This window comes from Eulemur rufifrons, chromosome 2, assembly GCF_041146395.1.
Source record: "Eulemur rufifrons isolate Redbay chromosome 2, OSU_ERuf_1, whole genome shotgun sequence".
Classification (NCBI taxonomy): Eukaryota; Metazoa; Chordata; class Mammalia; order Primates; family Lemuridae; genus Eulemur; species Eulemur rufifrons.
In genome coordinates, this window is record NC_090984.1 from 99,846,635 (window position 1) to 99,872,492 (window position 25,858).

The 25,858-nt window shown below is 41.6% G+C and overlaps 1 protein-coding gene across 1 annotated transcript in view; it reads right to left on the reverse strand.

The window, feature by feature from the left end:
• The window catches only part of ZFYVE1 (zinc finger FYVE-type containing 1), a 47,435-nt gene that overhangs the window by 16,195 nt on the left and 5,382 nt on the right, over nucleotides 1-25,858 (reverse strand). The window contains exons 3-4 of the mRNA XM_069488468.1: nucleotides 9,449-9,953; nucleotides 5,782-5,996 (exon numbers count right to left, since the gene is read on the reverse strand). Coding sequence (XP_069344569.1) covers nucleotides 5,782-5,996; nucleotides 9,449-9,953 — 720 coding nt within the window. The remainder of the gene's footprint in view (nucleotides 1-5,781; nucleotides 5,997-9,448; nucleotides 9,954-25,858) is intronic.

Below are 25,858 nucleotides of genomic sequence, written 5' to 3' on the forward strand. Positions count from 1 at the left end.
GGGAGCCAGACTACCTGGTTCAAATTCTCCGCCACTTACTAGATAAGGCATCTCAGGCAAATTAGTTAACCACTCTGTGCCTCAGTTTCCTTACGTCACAGAGTTGGTATGAGGATTACAGGAATTATTAATACATGTGAAGTGCAGAGTACATGGCATATAGTGAGCATGTCACAAAGGCTAGCCAGTAGTAACCATGGGAGTCATAGTTCTTCCTAAGGAAATAGCAGAATGTGGACAAATACCTTTATATACATGGAGAATATCACAGGGAGAAATGAAAACCACTATTATCCTAGGGCAGAATTACTAAATGTAGAACATGATCTGTTCATACAAATAAAAAGTATGCAGCTATTTAAAAATCATGTTTTCACAGAATATTTAATGGCATAGAAAAAATGCTAGGCTTCAATGTTCCATTAAAAAAGCATGGTATAATTTAGGAATAACATTAATCGCGTGTTGGGCAGATGTGGCGGGGGCGGGGGCGGGGGGGGGGATGGGTGTATACATACATAATGAGTGCTATGCCCACCGTCTAGGGGATGGACATGCTTGAAGCTCTGATTCGGGGTGGGGGCAGGGGGAGAGGGGGTAAGGGCAATATACGTAACCTAAACTTTTATACCCCCATAATATGCTGAAATAAAAAAAAAGCATGGTATAAAACTGCACATGCATACAACAAGACATCAATTTTATTTTTAAAATAAGTAGCGAATAATCACATTAGTCATATTAAAACTTGTCCCTGGCCTTCTCAAAATGTTTCCCAAGTGAGTTAGTGAGGAACTACAAGTAAAGAATAGCAAGGAGAAAGGGAGAAACAGGAAGGTAAACAAATTATTCTGGCATTTATAATTTATCTGTTTATAGCCACCTCTACTCTCTTGTCCCAAAAAGGATTCAGGCTAGTTACAAAAACAAATACAACAGCATAAAACAAAATTTAAAATAAGTGGATGTAATCCTAGCACTCTGGGAGGCCGAAGTGGGCAGATCGTTTGAGCTCAGGAGTTCGAGACCAGCCTGAGCAAGAGCGAGACCCCATCTCTACTAAAAATAGAAAGAAATTATATGGACAGCTAAAAATATATATAGAAAAAATTAGCCGGGCATGGTGGTGCACGCCTGTAGTCCCAGCTACTCGGGAGGCTGAGGCAGGAGGATCACTTGAGCTCAGAAGTTTGAGGTTGCTGTGAGCTAGGCTAACGCCACGGCACTCACTCTAGCCTGGGCAACAGAGTGAGACTCTGTCTCAAAAAAATAAATAAATAAAAATAAAAATAATAAAATAAGTGGAGAACAGGTAGACATTATAGTATACACTGCTGTAAGTTATGAAGACTTCAATTAGAGTCAATTTTAATGGCAATAAAACTCTACTTGGTCAATTTGCCTAATGCAGACCTTAAAGGTAGCTGTCTATTAGAGTGACAATCAGAGAATTAACTACTTCTAATTAAAGAAGGGGGATAAAAACAACAAAAAGCGATCAAAAAAAACAATTTTTTCAAGGATTTGGGTAAATTGCCAGAACTGCACAATTCTCTGGGGAGAACCCAAATCACGTGCTTAAAGAGATGACTCCTTCCCATAGACAGAAGGAGCAAGTCCCACTCCTCACTGGAGCACAGCCGCTGCACCGCAGAGAACAGGAAATACCAAGTGCAGGTGAAATTTGGGGGACACCAGTTACCAAGAATCATCAGAATTCCAGCTGACCGGGCTCATCTGAATCACAGAAAGCTTCATGAATCTTATCACCTCATAAGAATACAGTGTAACTGTATTTCTCAAAAGTGCCTAACAAACTGGCCTGAGGCAGCACATCCCAGACTCCTGAGGGGAAAAACCCTGCGCGCTAATGACCACGTACAGCACTCAGTGTCCCTGATAGTATTATTTAAACATCAAGTGGGAGTAGCTTCCAGAAGAGCAAAATATCCTGCTGGAATCCAGCCACTAGCCTATTTGCCTTGTAATTCATAGTGATCAGATTTATAGCCCTTTGCACATCACAGCATGGACTCAGCCTCTTCTGAGAATGTTTGCATTACTAAGTGTTATCTTCCACTCTGACTGCCTTTGAGCCACTACAAGGACATTATTAGCCAATAATATCTAAGTACACTTTAAATTCTAACTAGAATAGGTATTCCATGAATTATTCATGACAAAAATCATTTTTCATAGTTTTTCCTTACCCTTATTCACAAAAATGAACATTCACTGAACATTTACTATATACCAACTACTTTGTTTCTTGAGTAGGTTCTCATTTAATCCCCACCTCAACTCTGTTAGGAACATTCTATTATTACCCCCATGGTATAGATGAGGGAAAGGGTTTGAAGAAGTAGTACTGTAAGGGCACAGATTTTTTTGTCTATTTTATTTACCACTGTACTTCTAGCACCTCAAACTCTAGCACCTGACACATAGGGGTGCTCATTTACTTGTTGAATGAATGAATGAACAAATAAACTATTAATAATTTCCCAAGGCCAACCAACTGGTACAGGCAGAACTGGGATTCCAACACAGGTCTGACTTCAGAACCCAAGCTTTTAACTACTATAAAAAAAACCTCAAACCTTTTTTATACATATAATTAAAATTTACAGAAAAAGTACAAAAACAGTACAAGGAACTGCTGTACACAATTTTCCCAAATTCACTAATTGTTTCCAATGTGACCCACTTCAAACCTCTTTAAGTCAATGGATTAAGCCAACCAGTGTATACCCAAGGTCCTATGTAAACTAGGGGTTATGCTAAATCCCCTTCTCCTGTCCCTTCTGTCCCATTCCTTCCAGTCCTACATCTCTCCCCTGACCCACTGGGCATCCTCATACCGAGTTCAAACCCTCTTGACATTTCCCGTGCCCTCTCTCCAAGATTCCCCACTCCACACCGGCCCGAACGCTCCGTTCCCTTCTGGTCCTCTGCCCTGGGCCTGTAGGCATCAAGCATGGTAACACAAGGTATGCACAAAGCAAACTGTAGAAAGGAAGCAGTGTTCTCAGGGAATCAAGATGATGAATTCATCATAGAGAAGAAAGATAAATTGAAGATGTACAATTTTTTTTTTTTTTTTTTTTTGAGACACAGTTTCATTCTGTAGCCCCGGGAACAGTGCAGGAGCATCATCACAGCTCACAGCAACCTCAAAATCCTGGGCTCAAGCGATCCTCCTGCCTCAGCCTCTCAAGTAGCTGGGACTACAGGCATGCGCCACCACGGCCACTTAATTTTTCAGTTCTTAGTAGTCACGGGTCTCACCCTTGCTCAGGCTGCTCTCGAACTCCTGAGCTCAAGCAATCCTCCCGCCTTGGCCTCCTAGAGTGCTAGGATTACAGGCGTGAGCCACCGCGCCCGGCCAAAAGAAGTATAAATTTAAGATGAGAGATTATGAAGTAAAATCCTTGAAATACTAGAAACAGATAAATAGAAAAAGACGCTGAAATGCAAAAATTCTTAAATATGATTATATATCCAACTATGTGAGATGATGGAAATGTGATGTGTTAAAAATATATATGTTTATAGTCATGCACATTTGACACCATCTTCTATTTCAAGAGACTATAACCTAGGAAAATAATTCCAAATATAGAAAGAGCTTTTATGATATTTATTTGTGGCAGCATCTATAATAGAGAAAATTTACTCACAGTATCTTGTCCAACAATTGCTATTTTGGTACATTTAAACAATGAAATATTATGCAGCTATCAAAACTATTTATATGAAGCTCAGGAGTTTTGGAGGAAAAAGAAAAAAAAACTATTTGTAAAGACTACATAAGTGTTTTTGATGTTACATGGAGAAAGGATTACATGTGTACATCTATAATATGATGGCAAACTCTATGCTTACTTTTCAATGCACAGAACATACTGTGAGGGCACACATTAAAATGTTAACAGTGGCTATCCCTAGTTGGAGGGATTATCGATGGTCTTGGTTTTCACTGTTATATTCTACTGAAATATCCACATTTTCTGTAGTTTGCATTATATTCCTTATGTAAACCAGAAGGATAGGAATTTAGAAAATGTAATACAAACTGACCATTGAACAAACTATCCTAAAATTAGAATTCTTATTTCCATAATGATATGACCAACTTCTAAATTCTTTTGGGAAAACTTTTCCCAGCTTTAGTGGACCCAGGGAATGCTCTGACCAATGCACGTGTGATGAGACATCACATTTCACGGAGACTACCAACCAATTCTAAAATGGCAATTTTCAATAATCAGTAATACCGCAAGTCATAGTTTTCAATCCTATTCTGTTTCCCCCCATTGCCACTGCTCCAGCGATTTCTTGCCTGTTGATGGCTGTGACAATGTAGGAGTGGTACAGCAGCAGTACCACTGTAGGAGGGAGATGGTAATAACCAGTACAGTGATCTCCTCCTACCTACTACCTGGGAGGCCTAAGATGCTATTTCATAAAGCAGGGGCGACAGATTAATCCCTGAGGGCCTCAGATGGGCTCCGCAGCACCTGTCATGGCTGAAGGCCTAGCAGCCCACCCAGGCAGCAGGTTCTCTGCAACAAAGCAGCCAGCACCATCTGGACGGGCTACAGCGGAAACAATCTGTGGAACAGCAAGGTGCTAACAGGATTTTACTGTACTTAGCTAAACAATACATTCATACTGCTGGGATACAAAAGACAAACAATTTACCCGATTTTAAGAAACAAAAGATATAATGCTTAGAGATCAGTTTCCCAAATGGTAGGCTTCATATCACTGGTGTTTATGATGGATTTTAGGTGAAACAGGATGTGATTACACACGATACCCTAACACCAAATTCTACAGTAGAAATCACTCCCTTTCCAATTCTTTCTCAAAATTTCAGATTCTGTTAAGGAGAAAGTCTCACATAGGTAATAGTGTATCTTTATCATCTCTTGAACACCTGCTAATCTCCCTTTGAAGTAAAGAAAAAACAGGCCCCAGTCTCTGAATCTTCCATTAGCAACAGCCTCTAACTAAGAAATACTTGTTGAGAGGCAGGAGAGCCTTCCTGGTCGTGAGAAGGAGCTCTGGAGTAAAATGGCCAGGGTTTATGCCTGCTGTCACTTAGTGACTATGTGTAACTAATTACTTCATCTCTCTGTGCCTCAATTTCCTGATCTGCAAAATGAAGATGACAATAATACTTAACTCATGGAGTTTGTATAAGGATTACATGAACTAACCCATATAGAGTAGTCTGAACTTTGGCATGTAATAATAAACAGCAATTATTATTATTGTACGGCAGGTTTTTATGTTTTGTCTTGGTAATTTTCCATCTGTGATACTAGTTTTCCACTTACAGTGATAATAAAAAGTTTCCTTCTTTGAACAAAATAACGTAGGTAAGGAAAAAAAGTGAGTTGATATATAAAGAAAAGCATAAAGGCTGTCCAGATTCAGTGAGCCTCAACATATCAACTCACCAGGGCTGGACCAAACCACCCACTACGTTCTCTGCAAATGAATGCTTTTTCCTTTTCCCCAAAAACCTAGTATTTCTCCCAAGATGAGGACCTGTCATTTTTTTTACTATCACTCAGGACTTCTCCATGCTTGCACTCCTAGCGAGATGAAGGCACTCGACAAGTGCCAACTCCATTTGTGTGCTTCCTCTTCTTCTGACCTCTCTTTCCAGCCCCAATTTCCTACGGCCAGCACCGAACAAGCTGGAGAACTGCGTGTTCTCACCACCCACTGGTACCCAATGAGCAGCACGTGGGGCAGAAGCCAACTGACCTTCAGGGCTTTGAAGATGACCCCCGGGTGCCGGGGAGAGCGGGTAGTGTTGTTCTCCAGTAGCTGCTCCAAAGCACGCCGAAGCCCAGAAAAGTCTGTGGGAGGGTTGTAAGTCCTCGTCCCCTTGTAGTGAATGGAACTAAAGGCCTCAGGGAAGCGGCCCAGCTTCCGGAACCGGTCCTGGATGAGCTTCTCTGGCACCTCTGAGGGGTGATCTGTCCAAGCAGAAACACAGGCACGTGAGCACTGAGTGACCTCTCCTTTCACAAAAAAAAATCACCTATGTTTCATTATAAAAGTAAGATACTCTGAGACTCCATATATATAAAGTGCATAAGCAAGCAGAACTAATCTATGCTGTTAGAATTCAAGTTCTGCTTGCCTAGAAATGGGCATGAGGGGGCAGCTGGTGTTCCATGGTCTAGTGCTGACTGCACAGGTGCATCTGGGTTGTGAAAATTCATCATGTTACACGCTTTCGATATGATGTACATTTTTCTATGTGTATACTATACTTCAAGGAAGAATCTTTTTTTTTTTTTTTTTTTTTTTTTTGTTGAGACAGAGTCTCACTTTGTTGCCCAGGCTAGAGTGAGTGCCGTGGCGTCAGCTTAGCTCACAGCAACCTCAGACTCCTGGGCTTAAGCGATCCTACTGCCTCAGCCTCCCGAGTAGCTGGGACTACAGGCATGCGCCACTATGCCCGGCTAATTTTTTCTATATAGATTTTTAGGTGTCCATATAATGTCTTTCTATTTTTAGTAGAGACGGGGTCTCGCTCAGGCTGGTCTCGAACTCCTGACCTTGAGCAATCCACCCGCCTCGGCCTCCCAGAGTGCTAGGATTACAGGCGTGAGCCACCGCGCCCGGCCTAAGGAAGAATCTTTTTAAAAATTAAAACTCCCTCATTGTAATAAAAATCTAGACATGCCAAAGCATAAAAGGAAAGAAATGTATGTCCTCTGTTCCCTCCTACTTCCCAAAGGTAGCTCAATGTTCACCCTTTCAGACTCTTTCTTTTTCAGACTCTAGCAGGCCCAGACAGACTTACACAATTACCAATAGATATGTGTAACTTGCTTTTTTATCACTGAATAACATACTGTAAGTATCTATCCTTGTCATGATATACTCTGAAAAGTTCCTTATTCTTTTCAACAGCTATATATAGTCTTCCATCCTGTGGATATATTTAACCAGTCACCTACTAATTAACATTTAACATTCTGTACTTTGAAAATTCTGGTCTTATGTGATGAAGCCGTGGGCAATCTACCAATGTATGAGGGTATTAGCTTGCCCACAGCCTCAGCATTTGTCCAGAAATTTAAGCAGTGATAGTACATATGGATTCAATAAATGTTTTGGAGGTAAAGTTAAAAAGCCTTTCTGTTTCAATTTCCTTTATTTATTTTATTTTATTTTTTTGAGCAGAGTCTCACTCTGTTGCCCAGGCTAGAGTGCCGGGGCGTCAGCCTATCTCACAGCAACCTCAAACTCCTGGGCTCAAGCAATCCTACTGCCTCAGCCTCCCAAGTAGCTGGGACTACAGGCGTGTGTCACCATGCCCAGCTAGTTTCTTTCTATTTTCAATAAAGATGGGGTCTCGCTCTTGCTGAGGCTGGCCTCGAACTCCTGAGCTCAAGCGATCCTTCCACCTCGGCCTCCCAGAGTGCTGGGATTACAGGCAGGAGTCACCGCGCCCGACCTTTTCTGGAACATTTAGATTTCTCATCTTCCTATAGGTCATGACTAATTGGTACCACCAGAATCAACTGGTTCCAGCTTCTTCAGATTCAATCTCCCTTATGGCCTAGTCCGTCCACTTTCCTCCTGCTGCCACTGACCAGATTCAATCTCCACCACTTCTCATCTGGGTACCTTGATAACCTCCTCCCAGCCTCCAGGCATGCCTGCGATACCCAGGAATCTTTTGAAAATACAGATATGATCATATAACTCTCTCTGCCTAAGATCCTTTAGGGACTCCTGTCATTCTTGAGAACTGAGTCAGGGCTACCCATGACCTGATCCCTGTATATCTCCATGATTCCCTCCCTTACAAGCCATGCTTCAGACACAGGGAGGGGAGGGAGGGTGGGGACGGTGACGTTCAGTGGATAGGAAGAGAAGGAAGGGGATAACTAGAGAAGGAGGTCAGAGACTTAGGCAGGAGTTAGAATGAAATGCCATATTTAGGAGTTTGGATTTTATTTTGATGTAGTCGAAAGCCATTGACAGACTGTAAGCAGGAGTATACCATGATCTAAAGTATAAATTAAGCTTTTGAAAAGATCACTCTGGATGCTACGTGGAGATTGCATTGAAGGGAGCAAGAATGGAATTTTGGAAGCAACTACTTGTATTTCTCCGAACACAACTTACTCCTTGAAGCCACTAGGGATTTACTCTTCCTGGAACATCTTCCTCTCTTCCTCTAGCCAAGTCTCTCAGAGTTCAAAGTCACTGCCTTTTGCCTAGATCCCATCAGGAGGTATAAAGAGTCCTTCCTCCACACTCCCACAGCTCCAGTACCTACATCTACAGAACGGAACACGGGGTGGTCTTCCCAACTAGACTGTGACTGATTCAAGGGTAAGAACTGCTTTTTGCTTTTTTTTTTTTTTTTTTTTTTAGCTGTGTGCCTCGGTGCTCAGGACATATGTGCTCAATAACCTTTGATGACTAAATGAACAGGTGAATGGTGTAATTGTTTTAGGGCCAACACTACTGTCCTCCCCATCCCCAACCCCATCTAATTACTGTTGTGGCACCTCCTCCCTCATCCTCCTGCTCAGGTGATGATCTTGATCTTGCTCCTATTTCTCTAAGAAAATGGAAACAATAAGACAAGAACTTCCACACATACACACCACACCACCACATCTACCTGTTTACCTGCAACTGGGTCCATGCACTCTCCTTTCTCTCCTTTTGTTCTGGATGAACTGTCCATGGTCCTAAGGCCAACCCTTCCACCTATGCATCACTCCAATTGTTCCTGCTTTCTTGCATCTGCATTGTTCCCTTTCTAATGAATCATCCCCATCAGTACACAAATATTTGTAATATCTCACACCTTAAATTTTAAACAGGGAAAAACCCCTTGAAATCCCACATCAGCCTCCAGCTACAATTTCATTGTTCTGCTTCACTTTATAGAACTCTTTGAAAAAGGTGAATATGCTCACTGCATTAATTCTTCTCCTGCTATTCTTTTCTATTTACTTTTTACATATTTTTTATTTTTTAGAGATGGGATTTCACTATGTTGCCCAGGCTGACCTTGAACTCCTGGGCTCAAGCAATCCTCCCAATTAACTGGAATTACAAGCAAGCCACTGTTCCTGGCTTCCTGTTTTCTCTTGATCCCACTCCAATTAAGCTTTCATGCCCACTACACCTTAGGGAAACAGCCTTTACCCAGATCACCAAGGACCTCCATATTGCCAAAGCCAATTGGCAATTCTCAATCCTTATGCTACCTGGCCTTTAAGCAGATTTGACATGGTCAGTCACTTCATCCTTCTTCAAACACTTCCTTATGTCTTGCCTGGGCAGAAATTTTTCTGGGCAATCTACCACTACCAAGTTGCTATTGCAGTCCAGTGGCTGCCTCCCTGTATCTAGAAAGGCCAACATGTAATGTAGTATCCCATCTACTCACCAGTGCCCAGTAGTTGAGTGTGCACAGTCTCATGGAAAATGATAACTGCAGGACCCAGAGTGGATAAAGGGACATCCAGGCCACAGCGGGCAGTGGTAGCCTTGAGCTCCTTGGTAAAGTGCTTCAGATAAGCCTCTGAGGCGTCCCCAAGGAATTTGAAGAGGTCATTATGCAGTCGGTCTGCATGAGTTCGATAGATGACCAGGTCTGAGATGGCCAGGACCTTAAGTAGCAGCCGTGTTCTCTGGCTTAGATTCACGGTAGCCCCCAAGAGCCCCTCCGTGTCTATCACTGCTACTTTGTGGACTGGGTCATAGGCTGCCCACACTCCCACGGTGCAGGACTCCTGGGCAGGGGAGGTTTTGAAGACTTCACGGCCATAAAAGAAAGTATGGTTGAGAGTATGAGACTTTCCATCACCAGTATTTCCAAAAATGGAAACCACCTTCAGATGTTGATCAGGTTTGCAGTCCAATTTTCTAATAAAGTCCTCTTCGTTTGTTACCTTTAAAAAAAAAAAGACAATGAAATACAGGAACTGCAAAATAGCTAGAAACACAAGAAGAACAAGTGCTTTCCAGGGTCAAGGTCCTTGCTTGACTTGTCAAAGTGACAAGGAAAGGAAGCTCCAGGATAAGAGCATCCCAACCTCCCACCTGTAGCAAACGGCTCACAGGAGCTTCTAAGCCTAAGTCAGTACGAGAACTTAGTGGTCATGAAAGAGTTAAAACTATAACACTCTGCGAAGAAAACAAAGTAATTAATCTTTGTGACCTTGGATTAGGCAATAGTTTCTTAGATATGACACCAAAAGCCCAAGTAGCAAAAGCAAAAACAGATAAATCAGACTTGATCAAAATTAAAAACTTGGTGCTGTAAAGAACACCATCAAGACAGTGAAAAATCAACCCACAGAATGGAAGAAAATATTTGTAAATCAAATATCTGATAAGTGACTGGTGTTCAGAATACAAAGAAATCTTATAATTCAACAATGAAGTCAAGTAACCCAATTAAAAAATAAGCAAAGAATTTGAATAGACATTTCTCCAAAAGAAGATATGCCATCAACCAATAAGCACATGAAAAGACAGTCAACATCATTAATCATTAGGGAAATGCAAATCAAATCCACAATGAGATACCACTTCACATCCACTAGAATGGCTATGATCAAAAACACAACAACCAGCATTGGCAGGGATGTACAGAAATTGCAATGCTCACTGCTAGTGGGAATGTAAAAATCACAAAGCCACTCTGGAAAATAGCCTGGCAGTTATATACAGAGTTACCATATGATGCTAATTCCACTAAACATATGTCCACACAAAACTTGTATGTACGTGAATGTTGATGGAAGCATTATCCATAACAGCCAAAAAAGTGGAAACCACCCAAACACCCATCAACTGATGAATGGATAAACAAAATGTGGTGTATCCATACACTGAAATACTATTCAGCTATAAAAAGCAATCAATCTGCTTCCACCCCTTACTTCATTGTGCATTTATTTTTCTCACCTTTAGGATATTTCTTAAATGTGTTCTTACTTTGACCTGGCTCAGTAGAAATTCTTATTTATGTCTTAAGTTTCCTGTCATGACTGTATCCTTTATAGTCTTCCTAATTCCTTGCTCACTAAACTTCAGAGGGGGCTCAGAATGCTGTATTGAGACTACATAGTTCTACTGTTGGCAAATAATGGCCCTTGTATTGAAGTAATGTCCACTGACCTAGTATTGGTTTCTTTTTTTTAACTATACTATTGTATTTCCCTATACTTACATGATTGGTTAGAAATGGATGAGACTAGTATTTGGAAGGAATTGTACATTTGAAAGATTCTGTTGGAAAATGTATTCTGAATCATTTCAATTAGTTTTCCAGCGGGGAAAAATTACTATGATGGCAGATTTTCCTTAAATCCATGGGATTCTTTTGAAGTTTCACTTACCTAAACTTAGACTGGGAGAATGAGAAAAGCATATGAAATATCATCACATTTTTCTTATTCTAAAGACAATAAAATACTTTTCAGTTATAATTATAGAATTTGTAATATTTTGTATTATATTTCCAAAGTATGTTTTTATTAGTAATTCAACTCACCAAATATGTTTCTGAAGTGGACAAGTGACGGTTTGCCCCCCACCCCCACCCCCAATTGTCAGATAGAGAGGCTAAAGTTCAATGATTTTCTCTCTAGAAATAATAAAAATGAGAAGTATTAACAGACATGTCCAAAAAATTTGTGAAATGAAAGTAACTGGCTATCAAATAATATTTGCTTGACAGTTCTGGGGGAGGGAGGGGAAGGAATGAAGTACTGAGACATGCTAGAACTCGGACGGACCTTGAAACCATGGTAAGTGAAAGAAGCCACACACAAACAGCCACATGTTGTAAGTTTCCATTTATATTAAATGTCCAGAACAAGCAAATTCACAAAGACAAAAAGTAGATTAGTGGTTGCCAGTGGCTGAGAAGAAAAGGAATAGGGAGAGGCTGCTAATGAATACAGGGTTTCTATTTGGAGGGATAAAAATGTTCTAGAATTAGATAGTGGTAAGGGTTGTATCACTTCATGAATACACTAAAAACAATGAATTGTATACTTTCAAAAAACATTTACTGAGCAAGAGTGAGACCCTGTCTCTACAAAAAACAGAAAAATTAGCCGGGGGTTGTGGTGCATGCCTGTAGTCCCAGCTACTCAGGAGGCTGAGGCAGGAGGATCACTTGAGCCAGGAGTCTGAGGTTGCAGTGAGCTTTGATCACGCCACTGCACTCTAGCAGAGGCAACAGAGCGAGACTCTGTCTCAAAAAAATAAAAATAAAAAACTTTATTGGTCAAACTTCATCTACCCATAATTTCTCTGCTAATAGTTTAAAGAAAATTGAAGTCCTTATAAAAAGCCAGGCCAGGAAGGAAGAGACGTGGGGCCAGTGAAATCCCAGATTGGAGCTCCAGAAAGATGCTCAGAGCTCCTACTCTCAGGACACAGAACCCTGGCGTCAAAGCTCCTAATCCAAATAGGTTATGTCACTCCAGCAAAAGGAGTGATAAACCTTTACACCAATCTTCCAGCCATCAAAGACAAAAAAACCACCTTTCTGATTCTCAAGCATCTGCTGGTTCGATAAAGAGCAAGTAAAGAAATAGACAGAGGCCGGGTGGCTCAATCCAGTGCCTTGGGAGGTCGAGGTGAGAGGATCACTTGAGTCCAGGAGTTCAAGACCAGCATGGCCAACATAGTGAGACCCTGCCTCTACAAAACATTTAAAAATTAGCCAGGTATAGTGGTGTACACCTGTAGTCCCAGCTACTCAGGAAGCTGAGGTGGAAGGATCACTCGAGGCCAGGAGGTTGAGGCCGCAGTGAATTGCAGTGAATTATGATGACGTCACTGCACTGTAGCCTGTGCAAATACACTGTCTCTTAAAAAAATTAAAATTAAAATTAAACAGTAATATAGACAGAAAATATGATACGCTCTGGTTTTCTAAAGCCTCATCAAGATGGTAAACCACTCATTATTCTACTAATGACATCACTATTGTTTCATCAGGAGCCTGAATGTTAATGATAATACTAACAACTCACTGAATGCCCACTCCTGTGACAGTGCCCTTCACTAAATCCCTGAGGGCAGGACCATGTCTTTCTTATCTTTACATGCACAGCACTTAGGACACGGCCTGGCACATGGGAGCTCAGTGTCCAGTTACTGAATGAACGAATGAGTGAACGAATGCCAGGCACCCTGCTAGATACTTTAATCACTTTTCCCCACCATGCGTCTTCCACAGGGCTAAACACATGGCAGCGTTCCATAAACTCGGTCCTGGGCTAACTGATCTAGCAGACAACTGAGGGAAAGAAGTTACACAGAACCACCCATTTTGGCCCAGTGTCACTCGGCCACCCTGGTTCCAAGTTGCTAAGTTGGCCAACAAGAGAAACAAAACAAAAGCTCCGTAAACCTCCACCAGAACGGAGTCAAAGTCAGGGTGGCCGGCTGGATAAACCACTGACCTTCTCAAACAGCCCTGGCGGGGAAGACTAGGCCTAAGGATGTTCTCCCTGGGGAAATCTACTCTGTCAGGGATCTGTTCAACGAAACAGCAACTGTCACCCAGAATATCGAAGAGCGGGCACCTGAAAAGGGGCACGTGAGAGCCTTTAGGTACAGAATTAATGCCTCAGGACTCATGTCAAATGCCTACCAAATGATGTACATAATATAGATAAATAAATAACTCATTTGGGATGGAAATAAAACACTCCCTGTCAGCTTCTGGAGACACTGGTTTGGCACTGGGTGTTCTGGAGCTGCAGTCCCCAACCCCCAGGCCGGTACCAGTCTGTGGCCTGTTAGGAATCGGGGCCCACAACAGGAGGTCAGCAAGGGAAGCTTCATCTGCATTTACAGCTGCTCCCCACAGCTCACCATCTCCCCCAGCCCCCACCAGTGGAAAAATTGTCTTCCATGAAACTGGTCCCTGATGCCAAAAAGATTGGGGACACTGTCCTGGGGTACGCTAAGCTCACCTGTTCATGTGTTGGGCATATGCACCTGAGTCCACTGCAAAGATCCCTGGGTCGAGGAGCTCAAAGCCCTAGGCTGGTTTTTCTACTGATGAGCAGTGGACGATCACTTAATATGCACGGACTGCATTTTTTTACGTGTAACCATCTCTGCTCCCCTGACTGGGTGGTAGTTGCTAATCAAATAAATAGATAAGTCAGAAAATTGCTGGCAAACTCCCATCACTTTCCTTTTTCTGCCTTTCATGCTATTTTGCTCCCTGTTATACTACTAAATTCATCCTTAACCTGTGGGTATTTTCCCCTGAGCCAGAAAGGAGAGAACAGCCTAGGCCTACGCAAGTAGCAAGACTGGTTTTCTTCCCTTTTTTTTTTTCCTGCTGTCCAGTCTTCAGAGAGCAAGACTGGTTTTCAATCAGGGAGGCAAAGATAAAGAAAAGATAAGAAGATTCCCTTTGATGAGGAAAGGAAGAAACCAGAAGGGAACAAGACCTCTGCTCTACTAGTTCTGCCTGTCCACAACGATCCCACTCTGCTCCACTCCTGGAGTGAATAAGCTACCTGACTGTGGGCCCTGCCAACTCCACGGTACCTTTGAAATGGTCTCTGGCCCTTACACAACAGCAAAAGCAGAAACAACACCAAAGCTACCCCTCCCCGACATCTGCCTTCCAGCCTCCCTGAACTTCCTAGATTCATATCTCAGGCAAGACAGAAACACCCAAATTCCACTCCTTACCTTGCCACTGTGTGGCCATGCCAGAGTTACTTAACTATTGGAGCCTCAGGGAAACGAGGTAATAACAGGTTGTACAACTCTTAGGGATACTGAGAAGACTCAACAAGATAAAGTATGTAAAGGGCACAGCACAGTGCCTGGCACACTGTAAGCACTCGGTAAACGTGAGCCATTAGTAGTTAAAGACCAGCCCACTGGGAAAAGCCCCAGGTGCATGGCAGTAGCAGCTGGGCATGTACCTGCCTGTTGCTCATTCAGGGACTAATTCAGCAACAGGGTGAGATCTAAATTGATTCTACCTAAAAACGAAAGATCTCACTGCTTGCTTCAGATAATTCCTTTCCTTTCCCTCTAATCAAGACATATTATTATTAGTATTAATGCTGGCTTTATAGCTGGCTTTTAGTAAAGTAACCATCTAACATTGTATTAATCTTTAAGAAACCCAACAGTACCTACCCCTCCTTCTTTCTCCCTCCATTTCACCCACAAAGATTTTTACTATGTATAGAATTCCAAGTAGAGTTTGTAAAATGAAATATAACAAAACTCAATGATCCCCATTGTTCTAATTTAGAATTCAGAACAGTTCATGGTAGTGAAAAGCGTCCGGCAGTCTGACTCTACCAGATAAAGGGAATGATGACAGTCTCTCCCTCAAGAGATTCCTTCTTGGCCCTCAGAGAATCATTCCAGAATGAAAGACCATACCCGGGCTTTGTTCTGAGGAGGCCTGGAAAGGGAAAAGCAAGAGATGCGGAAGGAAGTTAAGAACCTTGGAAGGGGGTAAGTTCAACAGCAACAGAGAACAGTTGGAGACTCCAGAAGTTAAACCCCAAAGAAACCAGAAAACATTCTGAAGGAAAGTAGCTCAGCATCAGGATCTTTTCAATTCTGGCCATTGTATTAAAAAAAAAATCTAATTTGTACCAACTATGATAATAACATCCCTCTAAATTTGTATAAAGGTATTCCCTGTGACCAAGGACAAAAATCAGGTCCTTCTCCAAGTAATGGAAAGAGCTATGGGAAGGTTGGTTGCTCCCATCACAACCAAATGCTTATAACAAATTCCACCCCTGCACCAACAAATTATTTTATACCTTTGAATTGAGATCCTAGAACTAACCCAAGTTAATAGTTATTCCCAAAACTAAGTTCCCACTAACGACTTTTATTTGTAGGTTTCCAGTTTATTTTGTGTTCAATCCATTTTTGGCTGAGTCTAGTGGAAGAGAGAGAACCAGAGAAACCAAGTAAGATTCTCACACTTATCAGAACTGGGACCAGTACCCCCAAAAGGCACCTAGAACCTGATTCCTTCATTTATTCAATAGATACATATCAAGCTTCATCTAACATCCAGTACTGACCTGATGAAGTTAGACCAACACAGGTATAGAACTTAGGTAGCAACATTTTCTTTCTTCTGGGTAAGGGGGAGGAGAAGTGAAAGGCGAGAGACTTTTCCTTGAAAAATCCAGAGCCACCTTCATCATACTGAAAAGAACTTCAGGCAATGATTTAAGTCCATGGCCTAATTTTCAAACAGGATTTTACTTAAACTATGTCAAACATATCAGTAGCCAGTCTATTTTGAAGTCCAAATGACAAGGAGATTCCATTCCAACAGCAAGCCCCTATTGCCAGGAAGTTCTATTAAACCTGTTCCCCCAGCACAGCAAGTGCAGAATATTTCCTTTCATTCTGTCTTAAAAGGAGTGTAAATATTGTGTTTATCCATGTGTGTGTTGCTAGAGCTTCACGTGAAAACACAATCATTTCTCAATCAAATGTTTTCTTAAGACACTGAAGTCATAAGGTTGGTCTCACAAACACACTGAGCACATTTGGCAAGGGCCAAGATCACTTTCTTCCACTCCAGCGTCCCCAAAGTGTTCCATTACTTGAGAGGTCAGGAATTCTCCTCCCATGTCTTATAACTACCAGTGGTGCTTCTGACACTTTGCTGCACAGACACTGCCTGCTGCTCCTCGCCTATCCTCGCAGGAAAGAGAATGTTTCTATGTAGAGATGATCCACAAATTCTTTAAAAAGAGTCATTTTTTTAGCTCTATGATTGGTTTCTTTGACCACACCCAGTTCAGCTCTCCATTTATATGTGAATAAAAAACTTTCCAAGGCAAAGCTGAATTCTGAGTACAGACCGGAAATATCGAGTCATACTCAAGACCCACATCATCCTCAAGGGACCTTTCTGAAGAGCTTCTGGATGAGAGATGCAGCCCCCTCTTAAGTGGCATGGTCTACCTATATTTGGCCAGCTATGAAACCAGATGTAAGCTCTGGTAAAGGCCCTGGGACTTAGCAGTAAAAGCTAAGCTAGACAAACCAGGCTAGACCAGACAAGAAAGTAAGGTTCAAATCACACCATAGGCAAAGTAGTCAACCCTTCTCTTACTCAAAGACTCCATTCCCACCCACCATCTCTGTTAACATTTTCCTACTCTTCCCAGCTCTGACCTTCCCAGCTAGAATGTACTCCATGCTGGTAGGGATCTGGTCGGTGCTGTTCATCACTGTATCCCTAGCACCGCACTTGACACATGATAGAAAACCAATACGTATTTGTTAATAAATGAATGAACACAGCACAGAATGTCTAGATGTTATATTCTCTCTGGGGGAGGGAACAGTGCAGATCCACCATTAAGGGTTCAACCAGCCTGACTCTACCATTCGCTGACTTTAGAATAACCCTGAAGAAGTCATTTAACTTAACTTCTCTGGGCCAGGTGTCATGCCTCATGCCTGTAATCCCAGCGCCTGGGGAAGGAGAAGTGGGAGAATCACTTGAGCCAGGAGTATGAGACAAGCCTGGGCAATATGGCAAGACCCTGTCTCTACAAAAAATTTAAAAAATTAGCCCGGAGTGGTAGTACACACCTGTAGTCCTAGCTACTTGGGAGTCTGAGGCAGGAGGATTGCTTGACCCCAGGAGTTTGAGGTTATTATAGTGAGCTATGATCACATCACTGCACTCTAGCCTGGGTGACAGAGTGAAACCCTGTCTCTTAGGGGGAAAAAAAAAAAAAAAAAATCGACTTCTCCGGGTCTCAGTTTGCTCATCTGTAAAATGAGGATAACAACACAATCTACTTCATAGGGTTCCTGTGAAAAGTAAATGATATTATATACAGCAAGCACTCAGCACAGTGGAGGCACGTAGTAAATGCTAGAGAAGTACTGACTGACACGATTGTTGTCGTTGCCCTGGTCTGCCCCTGAGCCACAGTCATCGCTGGCACAGCCACAGAATTTCATCCCACTATCCCAAGTAAAAACCCTCCTTAGGGAAGGTTTCCAATAAACGCCTCATTAAAGAAACAGGGGTAGCTGGACAAGGAGGATACTTAATACTTACCCCTCCCTCTTTCAAAAGGATTTATCTTTTCAACTTAAAAAAAAGCTGTAAGATTGTGTAATGTATATATTATGCATAAGAAAGCATTTAGTCTTCTTTAAAAGAACGGTGTGACATGATTCCAAGTATTACAACACCAGAGATTCACTAAAATGTTGTCCTCACAGTTGATGCTGAAGATCTTAATAGATGACACAGCTTTACAAGGAGATCTTTGATGTCTGAGGTGGAGACTGAAAGCGGCCTGATTTCTGTTCTACATGGAATATGATAGTGGAGCCCTGGTGAAGTAACTACAGCACATAACTCTTTAGAATTAATAACAATTAACTTTAAATTCTTATAAAATTTGATCCTAACACTTTGGGAGGCCAAGGTGGGAGAATCACTTGAGGCCAGGAGTTTGAGACCAGCCTGAGCAACACAGTGAGACACCATCTCTACAAAAAATTTAAAAAGTAGCCAGGTACGGTGGTGCACCTGTAGTCCCAGCTACTCGGGAGGCTGAGGCAGGAGGATCGCTTGGGCCCAGAAGTTTGAGGTTGCGGTGAGCTACAATGACACTACTGCACTCCAGCCCAGGCAAGTGAGCAAAACCCTGTCTCACAAAAAAAAAAAAAAAAAAAAATTATAAAATGCGTTAAAAATTTGTTAAAGTCGTTAAGACTTAGTGCCCTTTACATCTCCCTCAATTGTCAGCACATAGTTAGCACTCCTTAAATGTTTGTTGAATTAAATTATTTATTCCCATTAGCTCATACTATGGCTTGTGTGTTTATGTCCCCTCCAAAATTCATGTAGACACCTGTAATCCAGCACTTTGGGAGGCCACGGTGTGAGGATTACTTGACGCCAAGAGTTTGAGACCATCCTGAGCAACATAGCAAGACCCATTCTCTACCAAAAAAACCTTAAAAATTAGTCAGGCATGGTCGTGCAGGACTTTGGGGTTGCAGTGAGCTATGATCAAGCAACTGTACTCCAGCCTAGGTGACAGAGTGACAACCTGTCTCTCAAAAAAAAAAAAAAAAGAAACGAACTACTAAGACAAGAAAAACATGGATGAACCTTAAACACATTATATTGAGTGAAAGAAGCCAAATACAAAACAATACTATATGATTCTATTTATATGAAATTCTAGGGAGGTCAAATCTCTGATCTATAACAATAGAAAACAGACCAGTGATTGCAGAAGACTGACTTCTTAGAGGCACAGGGGAACCTTTTTGGGTGGCAGAAATATTCTGAGTCTTGATTGCAGCAGTGGTTACACAGATGTATACATTTATCAAAACTCATAGAATTGTACAGTTAAAATGTATATATTACATTATGCATAAATTATACCTGGATAAAGTTGATTTTTAAAAAGACACAGTATATCAAATAGTGATATTACATACATAGTATGAAGAAAAATCAGAAGACAGGAGAGGACTATAAGGTGAGGAAAGGGATTGCTCTTTTAACTATAGTTGTCAAGGAAGGCAGCACTTCAAAACCAAAGCCTTTTTTAGGCCAATCCTTTTTTTTAAAAAAAAATGGAGCAAACTCAATTTTCTGTGGCAATGGAAGGAAAAGAAATGTCATGAACAATCTAAAATAGTACATAAGCCTAAAATCCTTTATGTTTGGTTCTAGAAAGAAACTCCTTTCCCCTGGCAATGGTAGATTTAATTTCTTAATTCATGAAAGAGATGAGGGTAGGGGAGGAGAGGGAGAAGGAGCAAGAGGGAGAAAGGAGAGGAGGGAAATAACCCAGACTTCAATAAGAGAGTTTATTGAGACTGTCAAATAACCCAGACTTCAATAACAGAGTTTATTGAGACATGGGGTGAAAACAATAATAGTGCACCCATGACCTACCGATTACAAACTAAACCCATGGTCACCAGGACCATGACCAGGGTGTGCAAAATGAACTGTGGAATTCTCAAGTAACCTCTCCTCAGAGACAAACACAAAACAGAGCTGGGTCTTCCAGGGAATGAAGGCCTCTGCCATCCCTCCCCAGACTCACTTAATCTCTGAGTTTTCATTTTAATTCTTTCAGAGAGATTACTCAAATTCATAAGGCACACAACTGACACTCAATAAATGTTTGTGACTGTTGTGGAATGATACATGTAAACTCTACTGAGCTCTTTGAAAGAAAAAGGTTATGAGAGATTATGGAACAGTTTAGCCATGCAGATGACATATTCACCAGAAAGAAGGGATTGAGCTAGAAAGTAGAGGAATTTCTAAAATGTTCTCTGACTGCTTGCTCAGGATTATCTTGCCCCTTAACTTGAATCTGAGGTGTCTGCGACTACATGCCAAGACTAGGCTCTGTCAGTTCTTTTCAAGTAGCCTAGCACCTAGAGTCAAATTCCCTGAGAAAAACAGCAATAATCCAGTCTCAAGTAAAAGGAAATCAAGAAGGGAAAAAAAATTCCAGAAGCTACCTGAAAGTCAAAGTTTGTCCTCCAGTGAAGTCAAGCCAGGTGCTTACATATAGCTGGTATCCATCTCTGCCCAAGAACTCCAGCCACTAACCAAGCTGACCACACAAACTGGTCAAACAGAGCTTCTTAAGTTCTGGCCAAAAGTCATTAAAAAGAGGGAAAAAAGGAACAAAACATACTCCAAGGAAGCATCCACCCTTTCCTGCCTTCAAAAGTCCCTCTGTGTCTCTTCACATAGGTCTTTCTAATTCTTCTTGCCTAGAACCTTCTATACCCTTGTTTTCCTTCCCTTCCGTATAGTCTCCCCACAACTTTCCTCTGACTTCCCATTGCCAATCAAATGTGCTCAATACATTTAGGAGTTCTAATCTCAGATAGAAATGATCTCATGGGAACTCCTCCCAGAGCAGGCAAGACTCCCCAGAAAAGTCTGGGCAGCCATCAGAAGTGTTTCTGTGCTACATAATCTCCAGGATAAACTCAAGGGTGGTACAGCCAGAGATGCATCCACAGGGAAGACATTTACAATCAAATTAATAAGAAATCTGCCTATTATAGTAACCCCAGCTCAAAAAGCCAAATGCTTGCCCAATCCCAGAAAATTCAATCACTTCAACGAATGGACAGACTAGAAAAAACAGAATCACACAAACTGGAGGTAACTTAAAGATAGGTTCCCTAAAAAGCTGACTCACAGTTGGTTTCAATGGTTTACATGGATCAAATTTAAACAGCCCTGTACTAAATAAAATAGCCTCCCAAATTAAATGCCAGGAGTCTGTTCTAACCGAATGAGCCCAAGGCTGAGCAAGCTTACAAGATGCTCAGCAGAAACTGAAGGCACATAATAGGGGCTCTTTCATCTTTCTGTGTCTGAGTCATCCTCAACCCTGTGTTTCCCAGTAAATCCTATATAATGCCTTCCCTACGCCACCATCAAACAAAAGAGGCTTTTACTTGGGTTTCTATGAGTAAAAGGAGCAGTGAGGAAGGGGACACTCTGCTACTCATCCAATTATTGCTTATTATTTTGACAGATAGGTTCTAAGCAGATCTGTATTTTTTTGTTGTTATTTTTTTATATGGCACCTCAGAAACCAATAGTAAATATATGTTCTGACCAAAATTTGCCAAAGGGCTAACCAGCCACAGTACCAAAATTAGTCTTTACACTGTAACAGTTTGGCCATTTGAAGAGAAAAATGGCAAAGTTCAACAATTTAGTAGATTAAGTTAATCTGGATCATGATCTATGGACCAGAAGGAAGTCCTAAGGGGCTTCCGCCAGCCCACCTGAAACACAGGGCCTGGAAAGAGCAAGCCCCAAGACCAGACTCTACAGCAAGAAGCCGAGGACACGGCCAAGGAGGTCAACAGCAGATGGCACTAAGACAGAGGCAGGACAGAAATCCGGCAGACCAGCACAGCCAGTTTGTGGTAAGGAATTCCCATATAGTAAGAAAGCACCCTCAGCTATCTTCCATTGCTGAATCCCACTAGACTAATGTCTCTTTTAGCCAATTAAAAAAAAAAAAAAAAAAAAGACAAAGTCCCTGTATTTTGAGCCACACTATTCTGGGACTGTAAACAAGTGAAGCAGCCAAGCTACGTGATGGGTCTTCTTAAAGGAACGGTCTCAGTGAGAGGATGTCCACCCATGACTGCACTGAAGCGAAGGGCAGAATACTTTGATCTTGGGCTACCATTTCAGAGAGGGCCCAGAATTATTTCAAGAGGGACTGCCCCAAGTAGACACCTTCTCAGCCTCTTACTGACCACTCTTGGGTCACTGGACTTCCTTATCAGCCAGCATGCCCAGTGTAAGGGGACTTAACTTTAGGAGTCTCTTGGCATGAACAGGTCCTTGGCTCACCTAACGTTCCAGGCAGGGGTCAGTCAGCATGAAGGTGAAACCTGTGAAACGTCTTATCAGTGTGCTGCTCTACTCTCTTGGAAAGAAGACAGTCATAGAAGTTTATAGAAAAGAAACAAAGAAGAATGGGGATTGGGTTCTATGGGGTTTTTAAAAAATGTAAGAATAAAGAAAAAGAAATGCTTTTCAGTGTTTCACCTTTTTTCCGAGACAGGTAAACATTATGATCAAACAAGATGTCTGACTCTCTCACAAGACTCAACAGATAGGAAAATACTATCCACTTCCTCCATTAAGAACTCTAATTGCTAGAAACGTTATTCTTCTAACCTTGGAGTTATTTGCTAAGGTGCTGCCTCTGGCTTCCAGAGATTACAGATGACTTGTCAGCATGGATCATTTATTCATTATGGGCTCTAAATAATGGATCTGCAAGTCCTTTGGTTTTCCTAGTACAGTTCCACTGAGGCTTAGAAAAATCAATGACTATAACCCAGAAAGTCCAACAATTTCACTAGAGAGGTTACAAAACATGTCAAAAGAGAATATAGACTTCACCAGCTAGATTACTTCTGAGGAGCTAACAGAACCAAAAGAAGGAAGAAAAACTGGTGTTTGGTTATATTTGTCCCTGACATATTTTCCACTTCATTAGCATCCAGATCTCCTATTAGACTAAACCTTTATCTGTTAGATCATTTTCTCAATCTCAGCACTACTGACATTTTGTACTAGGTAATTCTTTTCATGGGGGGCTGCCCTATGCCCTACATAAGATATTGAGCAATACCCTGGGCTGGGCACGGTTGCTCACGACTGTAATCCTAATACCTTGGGATATTGAGGCAGAGGATGGCTTGAGGCCAAGAGTTTAAGACCAGCACGAGCAACATGTGGAGACCTAATCTTTACAGAAAATAGAAAAATTATAGATGGGTGTGGTGGTACATGCCTTTAGTTCCAGCTCAGGAGGCTGAGGCAGGAGGACCACTTGAGCCCCAGTGTTTGAGGTTGCAGTGAGCTATGATGATGCCATTGTACTCTACCCCAGGCAATACAGTGAAACCCATCTAAAAAATTTTAATTAATTAAAAAAAAATAAGCAGCACCCTGGGCTCTACCCACTAGCCAATAGCATATCACCCCCAACCCTCAGTTGTGACAACAAAAGCTGTCTCCAAACATTGCCAAATGTCCCCTCGGTAAATAAAATCACACCTGGTTAAGAATCCCTGTGTGAGATTGTATCAAATAAGACTAATTTTGCTCTCTGCTCTCTTTATTCTACCAATCAGGTTCTTAAAGACTTAGTTTTATCAATTTAAATCAATAAAATCTGGGGTATTACACAGGTATTATTTGTACAAACCAAGTACCCATGAGTCACCACTGAGTTATTACTCTCTCACTCCTCCACCCAATACATCAGCACTCCTGACAACTTTACCTGCAAACTTTGTCCCAGATTCATCAATGTTTCTTCACCTCCCCATCTCAGTAACACCAAATCTAAGCCATCTCTCATTGTATCTTCTGCAACAGCCTCCAACAATGCGGTCTCTCTGTGTTCCCTGCTGTCCCTCTACCATCTTTAGCAGGTCACTAAAACCTTTATCTGGTCATGTGACTTACTACCATAAAGCTGTCTGGCACTTCCCATCACCCTCAAAATAAAATCCACACTTATTTCTGTGGCTTGCAAGGCCTCCCATGCTCTGACACCTGTTTCCCTCTGCTCCTCTTTCCTTACCACTCTGCCAGCTCGCTCCAGCCACACGGGCATTCCTTCTATATCTCAAACATGCCATCCCACCCTCACTTTTTTCCCATTCCCTCTACCTGGAGGTCTATTTCCCCAGTTAGTGTTAACCATTAGGTCTCTGTTTAAAAGTCACCTCTACAGTAAGACCTTCTTTGACCATCCAAGTCACTCTTCCTCAATACTTACTACACCTGAATGATCTTTTCATGTGTTTACACATGTGAAATCTGCTTTCCCACGTGAATAGAAAGTTCTATGAAGGCCTGGACCACATCTTATTAACCACATATCCCTAAAATCTAGAAAGTGCCTGGCACATAACATATGCTCCAAAAATGTGATGAATTAATGAGTATCTTTGCCTAGCAGGCCAAATGTGTCAATTTAGGAGCCACGAGTGACTTTCTGAGACCAAAAATCAGTCTCTCCTCAAATTTACCACGATAGTACACACTGAAATGACAAGGTTGTGTTAAAATTCTCACCTCGAAAAGGAAGTGTTTTGTCCTTTTAGGTTTTCCAAAAGAAACTGAATAATACTCAAACCCACAAGAAACAAATCTTAGGGACTCCAGGCCATATACTGTGAAGAGATCACACACAACAGTTATAGCTCACAAGGGGCTAAAATAATCCCCATGTACTAAATTGACAATGCTTAAAATCCAGAAATACCTAGAATCATGAAAAGAAAAAGTCAGAACCTAACTTATAGACTCTTTACTGCTATGAGTAAGGAGTTTTTCGATATAACATCTTGATAATGATAAATAATGCTACATTTATATAGAGCTATGGTTCATTTGATCCTCAGAGCAGTCATGAGGAACTGGTGAGCCAGTGCTTTTGACCATAATGAAGTTTAATTAGAAAGTTTAAAAGACTCTGTCAGAGGCAGGAGGAATAAATAATTAACAATATAGATTTTAGAGCCAGATGCCTGTGTTCAAATCCTTTGCCACTTACTGTAACTTGATCTTGGCAAGTGACTTCACCTCTCTGTGCTTCAGCACCCTCATCTAGACACACAACCTACTTTAGACAGTGAGGGAGGCTGAATAGTGCTCTCCCCAAAAGTGATGTCTATGTCCTAAGCCTCAGAACCTGTAAAATGGCACTTTATGTGGCAAAAGAGACTTTGCAGGTGTGACTGAGTCTTATCTTTGAGAAGGGGAGATTATGCTGGATTATCTGGGTTGGCCCAATGTAATCACAAGGATCTTTACAAGAGGGAGGCAGGAGGGCCACAGACACAGAAGGTGATGTGACAACGGAAGCAGAGAGAGAGAGAGCAGGATTAGAAGATGCTACACTACTGATTTTAAAATTGGATGTTGGGGGCCACAAGCCAAGGAAGGCAAGCAGCCTCCTGAAGCTAAAAAAGACAAAGGAACAGATTCTTCCCTAGAGAAGGAACACAGCTCTGTTGACCCATTTTAGGACTTCTGATCTCCAGAACTATAAGAAAATAAACCTGTGCTGCTTTAAGCCACTAAATTTGTGGTAGTTTGTTACAGCAGCAATAAGAAACTAATACACATAGGGGCATCATCAGGATTAAATGAGCTCATCTATGTAAAATGCTAAAAATAGTTTCTAGCACCATTTAAGAGCTCTTTAAATTTTAGCTATCCTGAGCCAAAACC